At 47.8% G+C, this 25,230-nt stretch overlaps 1 protein-coding gene across 1 annotated transcript in view; it reads left to right on the top strand.

Moving 5' to 3' along the window:
* Positions 1-3,686: 3,686 nt before the first annotated feature.
* efhc1 (EF-hand domain (C-terminal) containing 1) overlaps positions 3,687-25,230 on the top strand; it is a gene marked incomplete at its 5' end in the record, with an annotated part of 41,968 nt that continues 20,424 nt past the window's right edge. Inside the window, 4 exons of the mRNA XM_078207345.1 lie at positions 3,687-3,908; positions 4,076-4,363; positions 7,693-7,845; positions 9,604-9,796. Of these exons, the coding sequence (XP_078063471.1) occupies positions 3,687-3,908; positions 4,076-4,363; positions 7,693-7,845; positions 9,604-9,796 (856 nt within the window). The remainder of the gene's footprint in view (positions 3,909-4,075; positions 4,364-7,692; positions 7,846-9,603; positions 9,797-25,230) is intronic.

The following is a 25,230-nucleotide window of genomic DNA, read 5'->3' as shown; positions in this document are numbered from 1 at the left end:
CCTTTCACCCTTAACCCATGCCCTCTGGTTTTTTTCTCCCCTAGCCTCAGCGGAAAAAGCCTGCTTGCATTCACTCTATCTATACCCATCAAAATCTTATACACCTCTATCAAATCTCCCCTCAATCTTCTACGCTCCAGGGAATAAAGTCCCAACCTATTCAGTCTCTCTCTGTAACTCAGCTTCTCAAGTCCTGGCAACATCCTTGTGAACCTTCTCTTCACTCTCTCAACCTTATTTACATCCTTCCTGTAACTAGGTGACCAAAACTGTACACAATACTCCAAATTCGGCCTCACCAATGCCTTATATAATCTTACCATAACACTCCAACTTTTATACTCGATACTCCGATTTATAAAGGCCAATATACCAAAGGCACTCTTTACGACCCTATCCACCTGTGACGTCACTTTTAGGGAATTCTGTACCTGTATTCCCAGATCCCTCTGTTCAACTGCACTCTTCAGAGTCCTACCATTTACCCTGTACATTCTACTTTGGTTTGTCCTTCCAATGTGCAATATCTCACACTTGTCTGCATTAAATTCCATTTGCCATTTTTCAGCCCATTTTTCTAGTTGGTCCAAATCCCTCTGCAAGCTTTGAAAACCTTCCTCACTGTCCACTACATGTATCATCAGCAAACTTGCCGATCCAATTTACCACATTATCATCCAGATCATTGATATAGATGACAAACAACAATGGACCCAACACTGATCCCTGCGGCACACCACTAGTCACAGGTCTCCACTCAGAGAAGCAATCCTTCACTACCACTCTCTGGCTTCTTCCATTGAGCCAGTGTCTAATCCAATTTACTCCCTCCCCATGTATACCTAGCGACTGAACCTTCCTAACTAACCTCCCATGACGGACCTTGTCAAAGGCCTTGCTGAAATCCAGGTAGACAACATCCACCGCCTTCCCTTCATCCACTTGCCTGGTAACCTCCTCCGTGCTGGGTCCACTGTTATTTGTCATTTACATTAATGATTTGGATGAGAATATAGGAGGCATGGTTAGTAAGTTTGCAGATGACACCAAGATTGGTGGCATAATGGGCAGTGAAGAAGGATATCTCGCATTGCACCGGGATCTTGATCAATTGGGCCAGTGGGCTGACGAATGGCAGATTAAGTTTAATTTAGACAAATGCGAGGTGATGCATTTTGGTAGATTGAACGAGGGCAGGACTTACTCAGTTAATGGTAGGGTGTTGGGGAGAGTTACAGAACAAAGAGACCTTGGGGTCCAGGTTCATAGCTCCTTGAAAGTGGAGTCACAGGTGGACAGAGTGGTGAAGAAGGCATTCAGCATGCTTGGTTTCATTGGTCAGAATATTGAATACAGGAATTGAGACGTCTTGTTAAAGTTGTACAAGACATTGGTAAGGCCACACTTGGAATACTGTGCACAGTATATCCTTTATAGAAAGGATATTATTAAACTAGAAAGAGTGCAGAAAAGATTTACTAGGATGCTACCAGGACTTGATGGTTTGAGTTATAAGGTGAGGCTGGATAGACTGGGACTTTTTTCTCTGGAGCATAGAGGGCTGAGGGATGATCTTATAAAAGTCTATAAAATAATGATGGGCACAGACCAGCTAGATAGTCAATATCTTTTCCCAACGAAAGGGGAGTCTAAAACTAGTGCGCATACATTTAACGTGAGGGGGGAGAGAGACAAAAGGGTCCAGAGGGGCAATTTTTTCACACAAATGGTGGTGAGTGTCTGGAACAAGCTGCCAGATGTGGTAGTAGAGGCAGGTAAAATTTTGTCTTTTAAAAAGCGTTTAGACAATTATATGGGTAAGATCGCACAGACGGATATGGGCCAAATGCGGGCAATTGGGACTAGCTTAGAGGTTTTAAAAAAAGGGCGGCATGGACAAGTTGGGCCGAAGGGCCTGTTTCCATGCTGTAAATCTCTGTGACTCTAAGGATATTCTTGCTATCGAGAGAGTGCAGAAACTGATTCCTGGGATGACAGAATTAGTGCATAAGGAGAGACTGAGTCGGTTAGGATTATATTTTATAGGATTGTAAAACTGGAGTTTAGAAGAATAAGGGGTGATCACATAGAAACCTATAAAATTCTAACAGGACCAGACAGGGTAGATGCAGGAAGGATGTTTCCGATGGTGGGGGTGTCCAGAACCAGGAGTCATAGTCTAAGGATATAGGGTAAACCATTTTGGACTAAGATGAGGAGAAATTTCTTCACCCAGAAAGTGGTGAACCTGTGGAATTCACTACCACAGAAAGCAGCTGAGGCCAAAATACTGTATATTTTCAAGAAGGAGTTAGATATAGCTCTTGGGGAAAAGTGGATCAAAGGATATCGGCAGGGGGGGTGCGGGTGCAGGCTATTGAGTTGGATAATCAGCCATGATTATAATGAATGCCCATGGTATTCGAGGCAAGGTACTAACATGGATTGACGATTGGCTGTCAGACAGAAGGCAGAGAGTTGGGATAAAAGGTTCTTTCTCAGAATGGCAACCGGTGACAAGTGGTATCCCGCAGGGTTCAGTGTTGGGGCCACAGCTGTTCTCTTTATATATTAACGATCTAGATGACGGGACTGGGGGCATTCTGGCCAAGTTTGCCGATGATACAAAGATAGGTGGAGGGGCAGGTAGTATTGAGGAGGTGGGGAGGCTGCAGAAGATTTAGACAGTTTAGGAGAGTGGTCCAAGAAGTGGCTGATGAAATTCAACGTGGGCAAGTGCGAGGTCTTGCACTTTGGAAAAAAGAATAGAGGCATGGACTATTTTCTAAACGGTGACAAAATTCATAATGCTAAAGTGCAAAGGGACTTGGGAGTCCTAGTCCAGGATTCTCTAAAGGTAAACTTGCAGGTTGAGTCCGTAATTAAGAAAGCAAATGTAATGTTGTCATTTATCTCAGGAGGCTTGGAATACAAAAGCAGGGATGTACTTCTGAGGCTTTATAAAGCACTGGTTAGGTCCCATTTGGAGTACTGTGAGCAATTTTGGGCCCCACACCTCAGGAAGGACATACTGGCACTGGAGCGGGTCCAGCGGAGATTCACACGGATGATCCCAGGAATGGTAGGCCTGACATACGATGAACGTCTGAGGATCGTGGGATTGTATTCATTGGAGTTTAGGAGGTTGAGGGGAGATCTAATAGAAACTTACAAGATAATGAACGGCTTAGATAGGATGGACGTAGGGAAGTTGTTTCCATTAGCAGGGGAGACTAGGACGCGGGGGCACAGCCTTAGAATAAAAGGGAGTCACTTTAGAACAGAGATGAGGAGAAATTTCTTCAGCCAGAGAGTGGTAGGTCTGTGGAATTCATTGCCACAGAGGGCTGTGGAGGCCGAGACGTTAAGCGTCTTCAAGACAGAAATTGATAAATTCTTGATTTCTCGAGGAATTAAGGGCTATGGGGAGAGAGCGGGTAAATGGAGTTGAAATCAACCATGATTGAATGGTGGAGTGGACTCGATGGGCCGAATGGCCTTACTTCCGCTCCTATGTCTTATGGTCTTATGGTCTTATGGAATGATGCAGCTAGGAATAGCCTACTCCTCTTATTTTCCAGGGTTCTGTGTTTCTCAACAATATCGGGTGTTGGGGAGAAGGGGATATTTTTGTTTTTTGTTAACTATTACTGTTCTGAAGATCATGCCTTTCTAATTATCTTTAGAAGTCAAACTTTCATCGGTCGCAGACTTTCACCTACAAGAATGGCATCGCACTACCTGTTGTGCCCAAAGTTGGGATCGGTAGGGAACCAATCCATGTAAATCAGCTATCTTTGTCTGATGTGGATGAATTGGCCAATAAAAGACCCACATTAACCTACGGCCAGGTCAAGCAAACACCACCAGCGGATTTCATCCCAGGTCATGTGGCATTCGATAAAAAGGTAACGCTTTCACAGCTGTTCCAACATTTGTCCATTGAACCCATTTTTCCATCAGAGCTCTCTCTTTGAGAGAGCTCTCTCCATAGTCCCGTTCCATTTTCCTATTCTTCCATCACCCGTCTGCTGTGCTCGTTCAGTGAAAGTAGGTGTTTTGTATGTTGAAACAGGTATTGAAATTTGATGGCTATTTCAAAGAGACAGTTCATGAGTCTCCACAGGAATATTATAGGGTTCGACCTGTCATCTTGTACTATTACCTGGAAGATGACAGTATTGCCATTCATGAGCCAGAAGTGGACAACGCTGGACTACCCCAGGGCAAATTGATCAACAGGCAACGTCTCCCGAAGAACGACCAGGGTGATTGCTGGCACTGGAAAGATCTCAATGTGGCCATGGATGTGGTGGCCTATGGCAAGCGATACCGCTTCACTGACTGCGACAAGTTTACATGCGTAAGTTCATCCTCAGCTAACATTATATCATCCTGTACACTTGCTATTGGTGAAGGCTTGCCTGTGCAGTACCTCTATCTGTCAGCAAGGATCATGCTTACAGTAGATAGAAACATAGAAAAACTACAGCACAAGACAGGCCCTTCGGCCCCACAAGTTGTGCCGAACATATCCCTACCTTTTAGGCCTACCTATAACCCTCCATCCTATTAAGTCCCGTGTACTCATCCAGGAGTCTCTTAAAAGACCCTATTGAGTTTGCCTCCACCACCACTGACGGCAGCCGATTCCACTCGCCCACCACCCTCTGTGTGAAAAACCTCCCCCTAACATCTCCCCTGTACCTACCCCCCCAGCACCTTAAACCTGTGTCCTCTCATAGCAGCCATTTCCACCCTGGGAAAAAGCCTCTGAGAGTCCACCCGTTCTATGCCTCTCAACATCTTATATACCTCTATTAGGTCTCCCCTCATCCTACGTCTCTCCAAGGAGAAAAGACCGAGCTCCCTCAGCCTATCCTCATAAGGCATGCCACTCAATCCAGGCAACATCCTTGTAAATCTCCTCTGCACCCTTTCAATCTTTTCCACATCCTTCCTGTAATGAGGCGACCAGAACTGAGCACAGTACTCCAAGTAGGGTCTGACGAGGGTCTTATATAGCTGCATCATTATCCCCGGACTCCTAAACTCAATCCCTCGATTGATAAAGGCCATCACACCATTCACCTTCTTAACCACCTCCTCCACCTGCGGGTCTGATTTTAGAGTCCTATGGACCCGGATCCCAAGGTCCTTCTGATCCTCTACAGTACTAAGAGTTTTTCCCTTTATATTGTACTCCTTCATCCCATTTGACCTGCCAAAATGGACCACGACGCATTTATCTGGGTTGAAGTCCATCTGCCACTTCTCCGCCCAGTCTTGCATCCTATCTATGTCCCTCTGTAACTTCTGACATCCCTCCAGACTATCCACAACCCCACCAACCTTTTTGTCGTCGGCAAACTTACCAACCCATCCCTCCACTTCCTCATCCAGGTCATTTATGAAAATGACAAACAGCAAGGGTCCCAGAACAGATCCCTGGGGCACACCACTGGTGACCGACCTCCATTTAGAAAAAGACCCATCTATACCCACTCTCTGCCTCCTTTGGGCAAGCCAGTTCTGGATCCACAGGACAGCAGCCCCTTGGATCCCATGCGCTCTCACTTTTTCGAGAAGCCTTGCATGGGGAACCTTATCAAATGCCTTGCTAAAATCCATATAAACCACATCTACCGCTTTCCCTTCGTCAATGTGTTTAGTCACATTTTCGAAGAACTCCACCAGGCTCGTAAGGCACGATCTGCCTTTGACAAAGCCATGCTGAGTATTCTTGAGCATACTAAACCTCTCTAAATGCTCATAAATCTTGTCCCTCAGGATCTTCTCCATCAGCTTACCAACCACTGAGGTTAGACTCACCGGTCGGTAATTTCCTGGGCTATCCCTATTCCCCTTCTTGAAAATAGGAATCACATCCGCAATCCTCCAATCCTCCGGCACCTCCCCCGTCTCCATCGACGAAGCAAAGATCATCGCCAGAGGCTCTGCAATCTCTTCCCTCGCCTCCCACAGTAACCTGGGGTACACCCTATCCGGCGACTTATCTATCTTGATGCCATTCAAAGATCCCAGCACAACCTCTTTGTTAACGTCCACATACTCAATCTTTTCAGTCCACTGCAAGCCCCCAGTACATCCACCCAGGTCCTTCTCCTCTGTGAAATCTGAAGCGAAATACTCATTCAGCACCTCTGCCATTTCTACTGGTTCCGTACAGACTTTCCCGCCTTCACCTTTTATAGGCCCTATTCCTTCACGTCTCATCCTTTTACTCTTCACATATTTATAGAACGCCTTAGGGTTTTCCTTAATCCTATTTGCCAAGGCCTTCTCGTGACCCCTTCTGGCTCTCCTAATTTCCTTCTTTAGTCCCTTCCTACAAGCCGTATACTCATCTAGATCCCTATCTTCGCCAAGCTCTCTGAACCTTTTGTACGCTTTCCTTTTCTTCTCGACTAGGTCCCGCACAGCTTTCGTGCACCACGGTTCCTTTAACCGACCAACTCCTCCCTGTCTGCTCGGAACGTTGTCCTGTAGAACTCTAGACAGACATTCCTTGAAAAACTGCCACCTCTCTTCATGACATTTCCCCGAGAGTACCTCCTTCCAATTTACTCTAATTTGCTGCCTTATGTCTTCATATTTCCCCTTACTCCATATAAAAACTTTCCTAGCTTGCCTGATCCTCTCTTTTTCCAATGCAAGCATAAAGGAGATAGAGTTATGATCGCTATCCCCAAGATGCTCTCCCACTGAGAGATCTGACACCTGTCCAGGTTCATTGGTCAGTATCAGATCAAGTACAGCCTCTCCTCTTGTAGGCTTGTCCACATGCTGTGTCAGGAAACCCTCCTGAACACACCGAGATATGTCAGCCAGGTTCCTGCTCCTGATCACTGTCCAGTGACCCCTGGGTTAAAGAGAGAGGGGAAATCAGCCAGGGTTTCCGCTCCTGATCACTGTCCAGTCATCCCTGGGTTAGAGAGAGAGAGGGGGGGACATCAGCCAGGGTTCCTGATCCTAATCACTGCCCATTGACCCCTGGGTTAGAGAGCGGGGAAATCAGCCAGAGTTCCTGCTCCTGATCACTGTCCAGTCATCCCTGGATTAGAGAGAGGGAGGGTGGAATCAGTCAGGGCTCCTGCTCCTGATCACTGCCCATTGACCCCCGGGAGAGAGAGAGAGAGAAAATCAGCCAGCGTTCCTGCTGCTGCTCACTGTCGAGTGATTCTGGTTTAGGGAAAGAGTGAAAGGGTAATGAGCCAGTGTTCCTGCTGCTGATCATTATCCAGTGACCCTGGGTTAGAAAGAGAGAGGGGAAATCAGCCAGGGTCCCTGCTCCTGCCACTGGATTAGGGAGAAAGGGAGAAATCAGCCAGGGCTCCCATTGTCAGGGTGAGGTGAGGCTAAGGCATTGAGCAGCAATTCAACCGCAGCAAATTCATGGCTGTTCCTAACCAACTGTAGCCCCTGTTACTAAATTAAATACTGAGTCAAAAACCTGACCTGGATGGAGTGTGGAAGTGAAAATAAGAAGTGCTGAATGACTCCTGGAAGCGAGTGCATGCGGCCGGCCCAAGAGCTTGGGCCTTGATTTCAGTGAATGAGTATGAGAGTACAAATGTGGCTTTTTTTAAAAAAAGGTTTGTTGGGTTTAGTCTTGTTCTGTTCCTCCTCTGTTTTATTGCTGACATCTTCTTGTTGTCTCCTATTTTCCAGGATTTCATGGTGAGCCATGGCATTATCCCAAATTGTCCTGAAATGATTCCACCAGATCCCTACATAGAGAGCCGCAAAAGAAACCCTGCTCGGGAGCACGTCACTCCTTCAGACTTTGACAAGCTGAAGCAATTCTTGACCTATGACCGTAAGGTTAGTGCCCTGACCTTTGACCTTAAGGTCAGATGAATGAATACTTTTCTTCAGTGTTCACCAAGGAGAGGGGCCATGTTTTTGAGGAAGAGAAGGTGTTACAGGCTAATAGGCTGGAGGAAATAGATGTTCGGAGGGAGGATGTCCTGGCAGTTTTGAATAAACTGAAGGTCGATAAGTCCCCTGGGCCTGATTAAATGTATCCTAGGATTCTTTGGGAGGCAAGGGATGAGATTGCAGAGCCTTTGGCTTTGATCTTTGGGTCCTCGCTGTCCACGGGGATGGTGCCAGAGGACTGGAGAATGGCGAATGTTGTTCCTCTGTTTAAGAAAGGGAATAGAAATGACTCTGGTAATTATAGACCGGTTAGTCTTACTTCGGTGGTTGGTAAATTGATGGAAAAGGTCCTTAGGGATGGGATTTACGAGCATTTAGAAAGATGCGGATTAATCCGGAATAGTCAGCACGGATTCGTGAAGGGCAAGTCGTGCCTCACAAATTTGATTGAATTTTCTGAGGAGGTAACTAAGTGTGTTGATGAAGGTAGGGCAGTTGATGTCATATACATGGATTTTAGTAAGGCGTTTGATAAGGTCCCCCATGGTCGGCTTATGATGAAAGTGAGAAGGTGTGGGATAGAGGGAAAGTTGGCCGATTGGATAGGTAACTGGCTATCTGATCGAAGACAGAGGGTGGTGGTGGATGGAAAATTTTCGGATTGGAGGCAGGTTGCTAGCGGAGTGCCACAGGGATCGGTGCTTGGTCCTCTGCTCTTTGTGATTTTTATTAATGACTTAGAGGAGGGGGCTGAAGGGTGGATCAGTAAATTTGCTGATGACACCAAGATTGGTGGAGTAGTGGCTGAGGTGGAGGGCTGTTGTAGGCTGCAAAGAGACATAGATAGGATGCAAAGCTGGGCTGAAAAATGGCAAATGGAGTTTAACCCTGATAAATGTGAGGTGATTCATTTTGGTAGGACTAATTTAAATGTGGATTACAGGGTCAAAGGTAGGGTTCTGAAGACTGTGGAGGAACAGAGAGATCTTGGGGTTCATATCCACAGATCTCTAAAGGTTGCCACTCAAGTGGATAGAGCTGTGAAGAAGGCCTATAGTGTGTTAGCTTTTATTAACAGGGGGTTGGAGTTTACGAGCCGTGGGGTTATGCTGCAACTGTACAGGAGCTTGGTGAGACCACATTTGGAATATTGTGTGCAGTTCTGGTCACCTCACTATAAGAAGGATGTGGAAGCGCTGGAAAGAGTGCAGAGGAGATTTACCAGGATGCTGCCTGGTTTGGAGGGTAGGTCTTATGAGGAAAGGTTGAGGGAGCTAGGGCTGTTCTCTCTGGAGCGGAGGAGGCTGAGGGGAGACTTAATAGAGGTTTATAAAATGATGAAGGGGATAGATAGAGTGAACATTCAAAGACTATTTCCTCGGGTGGCTGGAGCTATTACAAGGGGGCATAACTATAGGGTTCGTGGTGGGAGATATGGGAAGGATATCAGAGGTAGGTTCTTTACGCAGAGAGTGGTTGGGGTGTGGAATGGACTGCCTGTAGTGATAGTGGAGTCAGACACTTTAGGAACATTTAAGCGGTTATTGGATAGGCACATGGAGCACACCAGGATGATAGGGAGTGGGATAGCTTGATCTTGGTTTCAGATAAAGCTCGGCACAACATCGTGGGCCGAAGGGCCTGTTCTGTGCTGTACTGTTCTATGTGCTCCTTCAATAACTCTCTTCTTCCCTTGAGAAGGTTCTCAGATTTTATGCCTACTGGAATGACACAGACAATATGTTTGGCGAGTGTCGACGGTACATTATTCATTATTACCTGGCTGATGGGACTGTGGAGATTCGTGAAGTTTATGAAAAGAATGATGGACGAGATCCATTTCCTCTTATGGTGGGGCGAAGGCGCTTTCCCAAGTCAGTGAAAAATGCGACAGGTGAGACTCTGCCAAAATGATGCCCACTCTCCTTATCTAAACACTGACACTCACTGGGGTACAGGTCACACACACACCAAATTCTTGTTGGGTTACAGCTCGCACACATTGAATCTCACTGGGGTACAGTTTCACTCACAGTGACTCTCACTGGGAAAGGGTTCCAAACATGCTGACACTCAATGGAGTACAGGTCCCACACACACTGACCCTCAGTGAGGCACGGATTTCACACACACGCACTGACTCTCACCGGGTTACTGTCCACAGATATTCACTCTCTCCCTCACAATCACTTGCATACTCTCTCTCTCTCTCAGTCACATACAAACTCTCTCATATGGTAATAGAGTCACAGAGGTATACAGCATAGAAAAATGTCCTTTGGTCCACCGCATCTGCATTAGTCCAAGGCAAACCACCCAACTATTCTAATCCCATTTTACATGGGATAACCCGGGAAATTATAGGCTGGTGAGCTTGACGTCCGTGGTAGGGAAGTTGTTGGAGAGGATTCTTAGAAATAGGATGTATGCGCATTTAGAAAGGAATAAACTAATTAACGATAGTCAGCATGGTTTTGTGAGAGGGAGGTCATGAGAGGGAGGTCATGCCTCACTAACCTGGTGGAGTTTTTTGAAGAAGTGACTAGAATGGTTGACGTGGGAAGGGCCGTGGATGTCGTCTATATGGACTTTAGTAAAGCGTTTGACAAAGTCCCTCATGGTAGGTTGGTGCAAAAGGTTGGATCTCATGGGATAAAGGGGGAGGTGGCTAGATGGGTGGAGGACTGGCTTGGTCACAGAAGACAGAGGGTGGTAGTGGAAGGGTCTTTTTCCGGCTGGATGCCTGTGACTAGTGGTGTTCCGCAGGGCTCTGTATTGGGACCTCTGCTGTTTGTGATTTATATAAACGATCTGGAAGAAGGTGTAACTGGGGTGATCAGTAAGTTTGCGGACGACACGAAAATGGCTGGACTTGCAGATAGTGAGGAACATTGTCAGAGGCTACAGAAGGATATAGATAGGCTGGAAATTTGGGCAAAGAAATGGCAGATGGAGTTCAATCCAGATAAATGCGAAGTGATGCATTTTGGTAGAACTAATGTAGGGGGGAGCAATACGATAAATGGCAGAACCATAAAGGGTGTAGATACGCAGAGGGACCTGGGTGTGCAAGTCCACAGATCCTTGAAGGTGACGTCACAGGTGGAGAAGGTAGTGAATAAGGCATATGGCATGCTTGCCTTTATAGGACGGGGCATAGAGTATAAAAGTTGGGGTCTGATGTTGCAGTTGTATAGAACGTTGGTTCGGCCGCATTTGGAGTAATGCGTCCAATTCTGGTCGCCACACTACCAGAAGGACGTGGAGGCCTGAGAGAGAGTGCAGAGGAGGTTTACCAGGATGTTGCCTGGTATCGAGGGGCTTAGTTATGAGGAGAGATTGGGTAAACTGGAGTTGTTCTCACTGGAAAGACGGAGAATGAGGGGTGACCTAGTAGAGGTGTATAAAATTATGAAAGGCATAGATAGGGTGAATGATGGGAAGCTTTTTCCCAGGTCGGTGGTGACGTTCACGAGGGGTCATAGGTTCAAGGTGAAGGGGGGAGGTTTAACACGGATATCAGAAGGACGTATTTTACACAGAGGGTGGTGGGGGCCTGGAATGCGCTGCCGGGCAAGGTGGTGGAGGCGGACACACTGGGAACGTTTAAGACTTATCTAGACAGCCACATGAACGGAGTGGGAATGGAGGGATACAAAAGAATGGTCTAGTTTGGACCATGGAGCGGCGCGGGCTTGGAGGGCTGAAAGGCCTGTTCCTGTGCTGTATTGCTCTTTGTTCTTTGTAAAAAATCAAGTTACAGAATACTGATTAGAATGCGAATCTTTACAGCTAATTAGATGATTAGCTGTAAAGATTCGCATTCTAATCAGTATTCTGTAACTTGATTTTTTGTCTCTGTATGCCCTGTTTGAGAGCAGATATCTACTCCATCTGATGAAGGAGCAGCACTCCGAAAGCTAATGGCATTTGCTACCAAATAAACCTGTTGGACTTTAACCTGGTGTTGTTAAAACTCTTACTGTGTTTACCCCAGTCCAACGCCGGCATCTCCACAACAGGGGAGGTGCCAGAGGACTGGAGAACAGCTGAGTTTTCAGAAAGGTTGACGGACCAGTGAGTCTCATGTCAGTGGTAGGGAAACTATTGGAGAAAATTCTGAAGGAGAGCATTTCCACTTGGAGAAGCAAAGCTTGATCAGGAATGGTCAGCATGGCTTCATCAGAGGGAGGTCATGCCTAACAAATTTGTTTGAATTTTTAAGGTGATGACCACGTGTGTAGATGAGAGTAGTGCTGTCAATGTAGTTAAATGGATTTCAGGAAAGCTTTTGACTAGGTCCCACATGGGAGACTTGTAAAGGAGGTAAATGCACATAGGATAAGGTGGATTCAAAATTGGCTCAGTTGCAGGAGACAGAGGATGATGATGGGTGAATCTCAGAGACTTATAAAATTCTAACAGGACTAGATACGGTAGATACAGGAAGGATGTTCCCAATGGTGGGGGAATCCAGAACCAGGGGTCACAGTCTGAGGATTCGGGGCAGGCCATTTAGGATGGAGGTGAGGAGACATTTTTTCACCCAGAATGGTGAGCCTGTGGAATTCATTACCACAGGAAGTAGTTGATGCCAAAACATTGAATGTATTCAAGAGGCGGCTGGATATAGCACTTGGGGTGAATGGGATCAAAGGTTATGGGGAGAAAGCAGGATTAGGCTATTGAGTCGGACGATCAGCCAGGACCGCAATGAATGGCAGAGCAGGCTCGAAGGGCCGAATGGCCTCCTCCTGCTCTTATCTCCTCTGTTTCTATGACAGAAGGCTGCTTTAATGACTGGAAGCCAGTGTCCAGTGACATACCACAGGGACCTGTGCTGTCTCTCTCATGATTCGTTATTTATATAATGACATTGATGACTATGTGGGGAGTAGGATTAGTAAATTGCAGATGACACAAAGGTTGGCCGGGTGTCTTGGGCTACAAGAAGGTATAAACGGGATGGTCAAATGGGCAGATAAGTGCCAGATGGGTGGCACAGTGGTTAGCATTCCTACCTCACAGTGCCAAGGATCTGGGTTCGATTCCTGGCTTGGGTCACTGTCTGTGCGGAGTCTGCACATTCTCGCTGTGTCTGTGTGGGTTTCCTTCAGAAGCTCTGGTTTCCTCCCGCAGTCCAAAGATGTACGGATTAAGTGTATTGGCCATGCTAAATTGTCCCTTAGTGTCCCGGGATGCGTCGGTTAGACGGATTAGCGGGGTAAATATGTGGGATTACGGGGATAGGGCCTGGGTGGGATTCGATGGGCTGAATGGCCTACTTCTGCACTATAGAGATTCTATGAAATGGAACTTAACCTTGAAAAGTGTTTGGAAGGAAGTATTTACTGAATGGCATGACAGTAGGAAGCTCTGTGAAACAAAGGGACCGTTGCATGTTTGTCTAACAATCTCTGAAGGCGGAAGGGCATGTTAGTAGGGTGGTGAAAAAGGCATATAGGACACTTGCATTTAGCAATCGAGGCATAGATTGCAAAAGCAGGGAAGTCATGATGGAGTTGTATAGAACTTTGGTGAGGCCACAGCTGGAGTAATGTGCACAACTTTATCAGAGGGATGTGATTGCACTGGAAGGGGTGCAGAGGAGATTCACCAGGATGCTGCCTGGGATGGAACATTTAAGCTATGAAGTGAGGTTGGGTAGGCTTGGGTTGTTTTCATTGGAGCAGAGAAAACTGAGGGGCGACCTGATCTGGGTGTACAAGATTATGAGGGGCATGTACAGAGTGGACAAGGAGCAGCTGTTCCCTTTGTTGAAGGGTCAGTCACGAGGGGCATAGGTTTAAGATGAGAGGCAGGAGGTTTGGGTGGGGGGGGGCGCGATGTGAGGAAAACCTTTTTACCCAGAGGATGGTGACGGTCTGGAATGTGCTGGTTTGGGAGGGTGGTAGAGGTGAGTTGCCTCATATCCTTTTAAAAGTACCTGGATGAGCACTTGGCGCATCATAACATTCAAGGCTATGGGCAAAGTGCTGGCAAGTGGGATGAGATGGGAGTTCAGGTGTTTTTCACATGTCGGGCAGACTCGATGGGCCAAAGGGCCTCTTCTGCACTGTATGATTCTATGAACATCCTGGTAAATCTCCTCTGCACACTTTCCATAGAATCCCTGCAGTACAGAAGGAAGCCATTCAGCCCCATCAAGTCTGTACCAATTCTCCAAAAGAGCATCTCACCCCAGGCCCACCCCCCGCCCTATTCCTGTAACCCTGCACATTTCCCATGGTTAATCCACCTAACCTAAACATCTTTGGACACTCTTTGGACTCGGGATATTCAACACGGTTTTGTGAAGGGTAGGTCATGCCTCACAAACCTTATTGAGTTCTTTGAGAAGGTGACCAAAGAGGTGGATGAGGGTAAAGCAGTTGATGTGGTGTATATGGATTTCAGTAAAGCGTTTGATAAAGTTCCCCACGGTAAGCTATTGCTGAAGATACGGACACATGGGATTGAGGGTGATGTAGCCGTTTGGATCAGGAATTGGCTAGCTGTAAGAAGACAGAGGGTGGTGGTTGATGGGAAATGTTCATCCTGGAGTTCAGTTACTAGTGGTGTACCGCAAGGATCTGTTTTGGGGCCACTGCTGTTTGTCATTTTTATAAATGACCTGGATGAGGGCATAGAAGGATGGGTTAGTAAATTTGCAGATGACACTAAAGTCGGTGGAGTTGTGGACAGTGCGGAAGGTTGTTGCAGGTTACAGAGGGACATAGATAAGCTGCAGTGCTGGGCTGAGAGGTGGCAAATGGAGTTCAATGCGGAAAAATGTGAGGTGATTCACTTTGGAAGGAGTAACAGGATTACAGAGTACTGGGCTAATGGTAAGGTACTTGGTAGTGTGGATGAACAGAGAGATCTCGGTGTCCATGTGCATAGATTCCTGAAAGTTGGCACCTAGGTTGATAGGGTTGTTAAGAAGGCGTACGGAGTGTTAGCTTTTATTGGTAGAGGGATTGAGTTTCGGAGCCAGGAGGTCATGTTGCAGCTGTACAAAACTCTGGTGCGGCCACACTTGGAGTATTGCATACAGTTCTGGTCGCCGTATTATAGGAAGGATGTGGAAGCATTGGAAAGGGTGCAGAGGAGATTTACTAGGATGTTGCCTGGTATGGAGGGAAGGTCTAATGAGGAAAGGCTGAGGGACTTGAGGTTGTTTTCGTTAGAGAGAAGAAGGTTAAGAGGTGACTTAATAGAGGCATACAAGATGATCAGAGGATTAGATAGGGTGGATAGTGAGAGCCTTTTTCCTCGGATGGTGATAGCTAGCATGAGGGGACATGGCTTTAAATTAAGGGGTGATAAATATAGGACAGATGTCAGAGGTTGGTTCTTCACTCAGAGAGTGGTAAGGGCGTGGAATGCCCTGCCTGCAACAGTAGTGTAGGTTAGACAGGCTTTAGATTGGTTTCACTGGCCAGTGCAACATCGAGGGCCGAAGGGCCTGTACTGCGCTGTAATGTTCTATATTCTAAGGGGAAAATGGAGTATGAAAGTAAGCTAGCGGGGAACATAAAAACTGACTGTAAAAGTTTCTATGTAAAGAGAAAAAGATTGACAAAAATGAATGTAGGCCCCTCACAGTCAGAAAAAGGGAGAATTCATAACGGGGAATAAAGAAATGGCTGAGGAATTAAATTTGTCCTTTGCTTCAGCCTTCACAAAGGAAGACATGAATAATGTGCCAGATGAGCTGAGAGAAACATGTTTTAGTGAGGAGCTGAAGGAAACCAGCATTAGTAGAGAAATGGTTTTGGCGAAATTAATGGGATTGAAGATGGATATTCCACCTTCTTGGACTCTGAAATAGTTCCAACAGATTGGAGGGTAGCTAATGGAAGCCCGCTATTCAAAAAGGGAGGTAGACCAGTGAGCCTAACGTCAGTACTGGGGAAGTTGCAAGAGTCTATTATCAAGGGTTTCATAACTTGGCATTTGGAAGACAGTGGTATAATCAGACAAAGTCAGCATGGATTTACAAGAGGGAAATCATGCTTGATGAATCAATTGGAATTCTTTGAGGATGTAACTAGCAGAGTTGACCGGAGAACCAGTGGATGTGGTTTATTTAGACTTTCAGAAGGCTTTCAACAAGGTCTCACATAACAGACTACTATGTAAAGTTAAAGCACAGGGGATTGCAGGTAATATCCCGAGATGGATAGGAAGCTGGTTAGCAAATAGGAGCTTATGGTATTTGCTACCAAATAAACCTGTTGGACTTTAACCTGGTGTTGTGAGACTTCTTACTGTGTAGCAAATAGGAAGCATAGAGTTGGCATAAATGGGTCTTTTTCTGATTGGCAGTCAGTGACTAGCGGGGTTTCGCAGGGATCTGTGCTAGGACCCCAACTGTTCACATTATATGTTAATGGTTTGGAAGAGGGAACTGAATATATTATCTCCAAATTTGCAGATGATACAAAGTTGGGTGGGAGGGTGAGCTGTGGGGAGGATGCAGAGATGCTTCAGTGTGATTTGGACAGGCCGAGTGTGTGGGCATCTGCATGGCAGATGCAGTATAACGTGGATCAATGTGAGATTATCCACTTTGGTAGCAATAATTATTACTTGAATGAGTGTAAATTGAGAGAGGTGGATACTCAACGAGACCTTGGAGTCCTCGTGCATCAGTTGCTGAGAGTAAGTGCTCAGGTACAGCAGGCAGTAAAGAAGGCAAATGTTATGTTGGTCTTCATTGTGAGAGGATTTGAGTAGAGGGATAGGGATGTTTTGCTGCAGTTGTATAGGGCGTTGGTGAGGTCATACATGGAGTATTGTGTGCAGTTTTGGTGTCCTTATCTGAGGAAGGATGTCCTTGCTATAGAGGGAGTACAGCGAAGGTTTACCAGGCTGATTCTTGGGATAGCAGGTCTGTCATCTGAGAAGAGACTAAGTCGTTTAGGAATATATTCACTGGAGTTCCAAGGGGACCTCATAGAAACTTATAAAATTCTAACAGGGTTAGACAGGGTAGATTCAGAAAGAATGTTCCCAGTGGTGGGGGTGTCCAGAACTAGGGTTCGTAGTTTGAGAATAAGGGGTAAACCTTTTAGAACTGAGGTGAGGAGAAATTTCTTCACCCAGAGACTGGTGAATGTGTAGAATTCACTACCACAGAAAATAGTTGAGGGCAAAACGTCTGATTTCAAGAAGAAATTAGATATTTCTCTTGGAGCTCAAGGGATATGGGGGGTGGGGGGGTGGAGAACAGGATATTAAATTCGATTATCAATCATGATCAAGATGAATGGCGGAGCAGGCTTGAAGGGCCGAATGGCCTACTCCTGCTTCTAGTTTCTATATTTCTTTGTGTCTGTGTGAGTTTCCTCCAAGCACTCTGGTTTCCTCCCACACTCCAAAGATATGAAGGCTTGGTTGATTGGCCATTCTAAATTCCCCTTGGGGAGAATCGGGGGAATTAGCAGGGTAAATGTGGTTAAGGGGGGAGATATGGCCTGGGTGGGATTGTTGTTGGTGCAGACTCGATGGGCTGAATGGCCTCCTTCTGCACTGTAGGGATTCTAAACTTAGTCTCGGCTAATAAAGGAAAGTATACCATTTGCCTTCTTAATCACTTTATCCACCTGTCCTGCTATCTTAAGGGACCGGTGTATATGCACACCAAGATCCCTCTGATCCTCGGTGCTTCCCAGGATCCTGCTGCTCATCATCTATTCCCTTGCCTTGTTTGTCCTGCCCAAGTGCATCACCCCACACTGATCCAGATTGAATTCCATTTGCCACTAACCAGCCCGTCTATATCCTCCTGTAATCTAAGGCTATCCTCGTCACTACCACTTATCAATTTTTGTAGCAACGGCAAACTTACTTTTCAACTATCATACGTTCAAGTCTAAATAATTTATATAAACCACAAACAGCAAGAGCCCCAACACTCAACCCTGAGGGACCCCACTGGACACAGTCTTCCAGTCAGAAAGTGTGTGTGTGCGTGCGTGTGTGAGAGAGAGACAAAGTGAGTGTGTGTGCAAGAGAGAGAGAGAGACAGGTGAGTGGGAGTGTGTGCAACAGAGAGATAGAGACAGGATGAGTGTGTCTGCGAGAGGGAGACAGGTGAGTGAGTGTGTGCACGAGAGGGAGACAAGGTGAGTGAGTGTGTGTGTGTGTGAGAGAGAGAGAGAGAGAGAGACAAGGTGAGTGTGTGTGCAAGAGAGAGAGAGAGGGTGAGTGAGTGTGTGTGCGAGAGGGAGATGGTGAGTGTGTGTGCTGGAGCAAGCAGAGAGGGAGTGATTTGTGGCAGGAGTGCTGGTGAGAGATTTGATTGATTGATTTATTTATTTAGTCAGTTCGTGTGTTATTTTTGCCTTTATTTTTGTAGTAGTATTTTTCTTAATTTTAAACTGAAAACCGGAAGTGGGCTGCTAAGGAGTCTGGGAAGGGTTTTTTAAGTGCGCGAAGTATAAAAGGTAGGCTGCAGTATACAGTGGGCAGCGGAGTGTGTGGGAAGCAGAGTGTGAGCTATAAGGGCTTTGGCTCACAGGGCTTCGGGGGATAGGGCGAGCAGGGGTGAGTTTTTTCATTCTTCTTTACTTTTCTCTGTGTACCTTGGTATAAAGGGGCAAATATGAGTGTGAAGCCAGTGTGTTGTTCCCAGTGTAGGATGTGGGAGGTCCTGGCCTCCCGGACATCCACATCTGTGAGGGGTGTGTCGAGCTGCGGTTCCTGAGGGGCCGTGTTAAGGAGCTGGAACTGCAGCTCCAGGATCTTGGGCTGTTAAGGGAGAATGAGGAGGTGATAGACAAGAGCTATCATCAGGTGGTCACACCAGGGCCACGGGTGAAGGCCAAGTGGGTGACGGCCAGGAAGGGTAAAGCTCGGGTGATTGAGAGCACCCCGGTGGATGTGCCCCTACACAACAAGTACTCCTGCCTGAGTACTGCTGGGGGGGACAGCCCGCCTAGGGGAAGCAGCCCTGTCTCCGGAGTGGAGTCCAGCCCTGGAACTCAGAGGGCTAAGAAAAAGGGGAGGAAGGCAGTGTTAATCGGGAACTCGACAGTAAGGGGGTCGGACAGGCGTTTTTGTGGAGGCAGGCGGGAGTCTCGGATGGTGGTCTGCCTCCCTAGGGCCGGGATCCAGGATGTAGTTGGTCGACTCCCAGAAATCCTGAGGAGGGAGGGAGAGGAGCCAGAGGTTGCGGTACATATTGGTACCGCTGATGTGGGAAGGAAGGGGGAAGGGGTCATGAAAAGAGAGTATAGGGAATTAGGGAGACAGCTGAAGAGGAGGAAAGCAAAGGTAGTAATCTCAGGATTGCTGCCTGTGCCACGGGAAGGTGAGGGCAGGAATGGAGTGAGGTGGAGGATGAATGTGTGGCTGAGGGACTGGTCCAGGGGGCAGGGATTCAGGTTCCTGGACCATTGGGACCTCTTTAGGGGCAGGTGTGACATGTATACAAAAAACGGGTGGCACTTGAATCCCAAGGGGACCAATATCCTGGCGGGAAGGTTGGCTAAGGCTACTGGGGAGAGTTTAAACTAGATAGGTTGCGGGGAGGGGATCGAGACGAAGTGACTGGGAGCGAGGAAGTTAGCTCGCAAACAGAGAAGGGTTATAGACGGTGAAAGAGGGAGGATGGACGGGGGATAGAGAAGGGGAGAGCTCAGACCAAAGGATTGAGATGTGTTTACTTTAATGCCAGGAGTATAGTGAATAAAGGGGATGAGCTCAGAGCGTGGATCGATGCCTGGAAGTGTGATGTGATGGCCATTACGGAGACTTGGATGTCTCAGGGACAGGACTGGATACCACAGGTGCCGGGATTCAGATGTTTCAGGAAGGACAGGGAGGAAGGCAAGAGAGGGGGTGGTGTGGCACTGCTGATCAGGGATAGTGTCACAGCTGTAGAGAAGGTGTATGCTGTGGAGGGATTGTCTACAGAGTCTCTGTGGGTGGAAGTTCGGAGTGGGAAGGGGCCGATCACTTTGCTGGGAGTTTTCTATAGGCCGCCCAATAGTGACAGGGAGGTGGAGGAGCAGATAGGGAAACAGATCCTGGAGAGTTGCAATAATAGCAGAGTTGTTGTGATGGGAGACTTTAATTTCCCAAACATAGATTGGAATATCCCTAGGGTAAGGGGATTGGATGGGGAGGAGTTCGTTAGATGTGTTCAGGAGGGTTTCCTGACACAGCATGTGGACAAGCCTACTAGAGGAGAGGCTGTACTTGATCTGATACTGACCAATGAGCCTGGACAGGTGCCAGATCTCTCAGTGGGAGAGCATCTTGGGGATAGCGATCATAACTCTATCTCCTTTATGCTTGCATTGGAAAAAGAGAGGATCAGGCAAGCTAGGAAAGCGTTTATATGGAGTAAGGGGAAATATGAAGACATAAGGCAGCAAATTAGAGGAGTAAATTGGAAGGAGGTATTCTCGGGGAAATGTACTGAAGAGAGGTGGCAGTTTTTCAAGGAATGTCTGTCTAGGGTTCTGCAGGACAATGTTCCGAGCAGACAGGGAGGAGTTGGACGGTTAAAGGAACCGTGGTGCACGAAAGCTGTGCGGGACCTAGTCGAGAAGAAAAGGAAAGTGTACAAAAGGTTCAGAGAGCTTGGCGAAGATAGGGATCTAGATGAGTATACGGCTTGTAGGAAGGGACTAAATAAGGAAATTAGGAGAGCCAGAAGGGGTCACGAGAAGGCCTTGGCAAGTAGAATTAAGGAAAACCCTAAGGCGTTCTATATGTCAAGAGTAAAAGGATGAGACTTGAAAGAACAGGGCCTATAAAAGGTGAAGGCGGGAAAATCTGTACGGAACCAGTAGAAATGGCAGAGGTGCTTAATGAGTATTTTGCCTCGGTTTTCACAGAGGAGAAGGACATGGGTGGATGTACTGTGGGCTTGCGGTGGACTGAAAAGATTGAGTATGTGGCCTTTAAGAAAGAGGTTGTGCTGGAATCTTTGAATGGCATCAAGATAGATAAGTCGCCGGGTCCGGATGGGATGTACCCCAGGTTACTGTGGGAGGCGAGGGAAGAGATTGCAGAGCCTCTGGCGGTGATCTTTGCGTCGTCAATGGAGACGGAGAGGTGCGGGAGGATTGCGGATGTGGTTCCTATTTTCAAGAAGGGGAATAGGGATAGCCCAGGTAATTACCGACCGGTGAGTCTAACCTCAGTGGTTGGTAAGCTGATGGAGAAGATCCTGAGCGACAAGATTTATGAGCATTTAGAGAGGTTTAGTATGCTCAAGAATACTCAGCATGGCTTTGTCAAAGGCAGATCGTACCTTACGAGCCTGGTGGAGTTCTTCGAAAATGTGACTAAACGCATTGATGAAGGGAAAGCGGTAGATGTGGTTTATATGGATTTTAGCAAGGCGTTCGATAAGGTCCCCCGTGCAAGGCTTCTCGAAAAAGTGAGAGGGCATGGGATCCAAGGGGCTGCTGCCGGGGGAACCAGAACTGGCTTGCCCATAGGACAGTAAGAAGTCTCACAACACCAGGTTAAAGTCCAACAGGTTTATTTGGTAGCAAATACCATAAGCTTTCGGAGCACAGCTCCTTCGTCAGATAGAGTGGATATCTGTTCTCCAACAGTGCACAGACACAGAAATCAAGTTACAGAATACTAATTAGAATGCAAATCTCTACAGCCAGCCAGGTCTTAAAGGTACAGACAATGTGGGTGGAGGGAGCATTCAACACAAGTTAAAGCGATGTTTATTGTCTCCAGACAGAACAGCTAGTGAGATTCTGCAAGATCAGGGGGAAAGCTGTGGGGGTTACTGATAATGTGGCATAAATCCAACATCCCGGTTTAGGCCGTCCTCGTGTGCGGAACTTGGCTATCAGTTTCTGCTCAGCGACTCTGCGCTGTCGTGTGTCGTGAAGGCCGCCTTGGAAAGCGCTTACCTGAAGATCCAAGGCTGAATGCCCGTGACTGCTGAAGTGCTCCCCCACAGGAAGAGAACAGTCTTGCCTGGTGATGGTTGAGCGGTGTTCATTCATCCGTTGTCGTAGCGTCTGCATGGTTTCCCCAATGTACCATGCCTCGGGACATCCTTTCCTGCAGCGTATCAGGTAGACAACGTTGGCCGAGTTGCAAGAGTAGGTACCGTGTACCTGGTAGATGGTGTTCTCACGTGAGATGATGGCATCCGTGTCGATGATCCGCACACATGAGGACGGCCTAAACCGGGATGTTGGACTTATGTCACATTATCAGTAACCCCCACAGCTTTCCCCCTGATCTTGCAGAATCTCACTAGCTGTTCTGTCTGGAGACAATACACATCTCTTTAACCTGCGTCGAATGCTCCCTCCACCCACATTGTCTGTACCTTTAAGACCTGGCTGGCTGTAGAGATTTGCATTCTAATTAGTATTCTGTAACTTGATTTCTGTGTCTGTGCACTGTTGGAGAACAGATTTCCACTCCATCTGACGAAGGAGCTGTGCTCCGAAAGCTTATGGTATTTGCTACCAAATAAACCTGTTGGACTTTAACCTGCTGTTGTGAGACTTCTTACTGTGCTTACCCCAGTCCAACGCCGGCATCTCCACATCATTGCCCAAAGGAGGCAGAGAGTGGGTATAGATGGGTCTTTTTCTAAATGGAGGTCGGTCACCAGTGGTGTGCCCCAGGGATCTGTTCTGGGACCCTTGCTGTTTGTCATTTTCATAAATGACCTGGATGAGGAAGTGGAGGGATGGGTTGGTAAGTTTGCCGACGACAAAAAGGTTGGTGGGGTTGTGGATAGTCTGGAGGGATGTCAGAAGTTACAGAGGGACATAGATAGGATGCAAGGCTGGGCGGAGAAGTGGCAGATGGACTTCAACCCAGATAAATGCGTAGTGGTCCATTTTGGCAGGTCAAATGGGATGATGGAGTACAATATAAAGGGAAAGACTCTTAGTACGGTAGAGGATCAGAAGGACCTTGGGGTCCGGGTCCATAGGACTCTAAAATCGGCCCCGCAGGTGGAGGAGGTGGTTAAGAACGCGTATGGTGTGCTGTCCTTTATCAATCGAGGGATTGAGTTTAGGAGTCCGGGGATAATGATGCAGCTATATAAGACCCTCGTCAGACCCCACTTGGAGTACTGTGCTCAGTTCTGGTCGCCTCATTACAGGAAGGATGTGGAAAAGATTGAAAGGGTGCAGAGGAGGTTTACAAAGATGTTGCCTGGATTGAGTGGCATGCCTTATGAGGATACGCTGAGGGAGCTCGGTCTTTTCTCCTTGGAGAGACGTAGGATGAGAGGAGACCTAATAGAGGTATATAAGATGTTGAGAGGCATAGATTGGGTGGACTCTCAGAGGCTTTTTCCCAGGGTGGAAATGGCTGCTACGAGAGGACGCAGGTTTAAGGTGCTGGGGGGTAGGTACAGGGGAAATGTTAGGGGGAAGTTTTTCACATAGAGGGTGGTGGGCGAGTGGAATCGGCTGCCGTCAGTGGTGGTAGAGGCGAACTCAATAGGGACTTTTAAGAGACTCCTGGATGAGTACATGGGACTTAATAGGATGGAGGGTTATAGGTAGGCCTAGAAGGTAGGGATATGTTGGCACAACCTGTGGGGCCGAAGGGCCTGTTTTGTGCTGTAGTTTTCTATGTTTCTAGAGGGAGACGGTGAGTGAGTGTGTGTGCGAGAGGGAGACCGGGTGAGTGAGTGTGCAAGAGAGGGAGACAGGGTGAGTGACTGTGTGTGCAACAGAGAGAGAGAGACAGGATGAGTGTGTCTGCGAGAGAGAGAAAAGGTGAGTGAGTGTGTGTGTGTGAGAGAGAGAGAGACAAGGTGAGTGAGTGTGTGTGCAAGAGGGAGACAGGGCGGGTGAGTGTGTGTGCGAGAGAGACAGGGTGAGCGAATGTGTGTGCGAGAGAGAGACAGGGTGAGTGAGTGTGTGTGCGAGCGAGAGACAGGGTGAGTGAGTGTGTGTGCGAGAGAGACAGGGTGAGTGAGTGTGTGTGCAAGAGGGAGACAGGGCGGGTGAGTGTGTGTGCGAGAGAGACAGGGTGAGTGAATGTGTGTGCGAGAGAGAGACAGGGTGAGTGAGTGTGTGTGCGAGCGAGAGACAGGGTGAGTGAGTGTGTGCGAGAGAGGGAGATCTCTCTCTCGCACTCTCTCGCTCTCGCACTCTCTCGCACTCGCCCTCTCTCGCACTCTCCCTCTCTCGCACTCTCCCTCTCTCGCACTCTCCCTCTCTCGCACTCTCCCTCTCTCGCACTCTCCCTCTCTCGCACTCTCCCTCTCTCGCACTCTCCCTCTCTCGCACTCTCTCTCTCTCTTGCACTCTCTCTCGCACTCTGTCTCTCTCTCGCACTCTCTCTCTCTCGCACTCTCTCTCTCTCGCACTCTCTCTCTCTCGCACTCTCTCTCTCTCGCACTCTCTCTCTCTCGCACTCTCTCTCTCGCACTCTCCCTCTCTCGCACTCTCCCTCTCTCGCACTCTCCCTCTCTCGCACTCTCTCTCTCTCGCACTCTCTCGCACACTCTCTCTCGCACTCTCTCTCTCTCGCACTCTCTATCGCACTCTCTCTCGCACTCTCTCTCTCGCACTCTGTCTCTCTCTCGCACTCTCGCACTCGCACTCGCTCGCACTCTCTCTCCCTCGCACTCTCTCTCGCACTCTCGCACTCTCTCTCTCGCACTCTCTCTCTCGCACTCTCTCTCTTGCACTCACACTCTGTCGCACTCTGTCTCTCTCTCGCTCTCTCTCGCTCTCTGTCTCTGTCTCGCACTCTGTCTCTGTCTCGCACTCTGTCTCTCTCTTGCACTCTGTCTCTCTCTTGCACTCTGTCTCTCTCTCGCACTCTGTCTCTCTCTCGCACTCTGTCTCTCTCTCGCACTCTGTCTCTCTCTCGCACTCTGTCTCTCTCTCGCACTCTGTCTCTCTCTCGCACTCTGTCTCTCTCTCGCACTCTGTCTCTCTCTCGCACTCTGTCTCTCTCTCGCACTCTGTCTCTCTCTCGCACTCTGTCTCTCTCTCGCACTCTGTCTCTCTCTCGCACTCTGTCTCTCTCTCGCACTCTCTCCCTCTCTTGCACTCTCTCTCTCTCCCTCTCTCTCGCACTCTCTCTCTCGCTCTCTCTCTCGCACTCTCTCTCTCGCTCTCTCTCTCGCACTCTCTCTCTCACACTCTCTCTCTCACGCACTCTCTCTCGCACTCTCTCTCTCGCACTCTATCTCTCGCACTCCCTCTCTCGCACTCTCTCTCGTACTCTCTCTCTCACGCACTCTCTCTCTCTCGCACTCTCTCTCTCGCACTCTCTTGCTCTCACAACTCTCTCTCTTGCACTCTCCCTCTCTCGCACTCTCTCTCTCTCGCACTCTCGCACTCTCTC

This window comes from Mustelus asterias, unplaced genomic scaffold, assembly GCF_964213995.1.
Source record: "Mustelus asterias unplaced genomic scaffold, sMusAst1.hap1.1 HAP1_SCAFFOLD_2226, whole genome shotgun sequence".
In the NCBI taxonomy this organism is placed as follows: Eukaryota; Metazoa; Chordata; class Chondrichthyes; order Carcharhiniformes; family Triakidae; genus Mustelus; species Mustelus asterias.
Note: the sequence above shows the minus strand (reverse complement) of the source record. Positions and strands in the feature narration are given on the sequence as shown.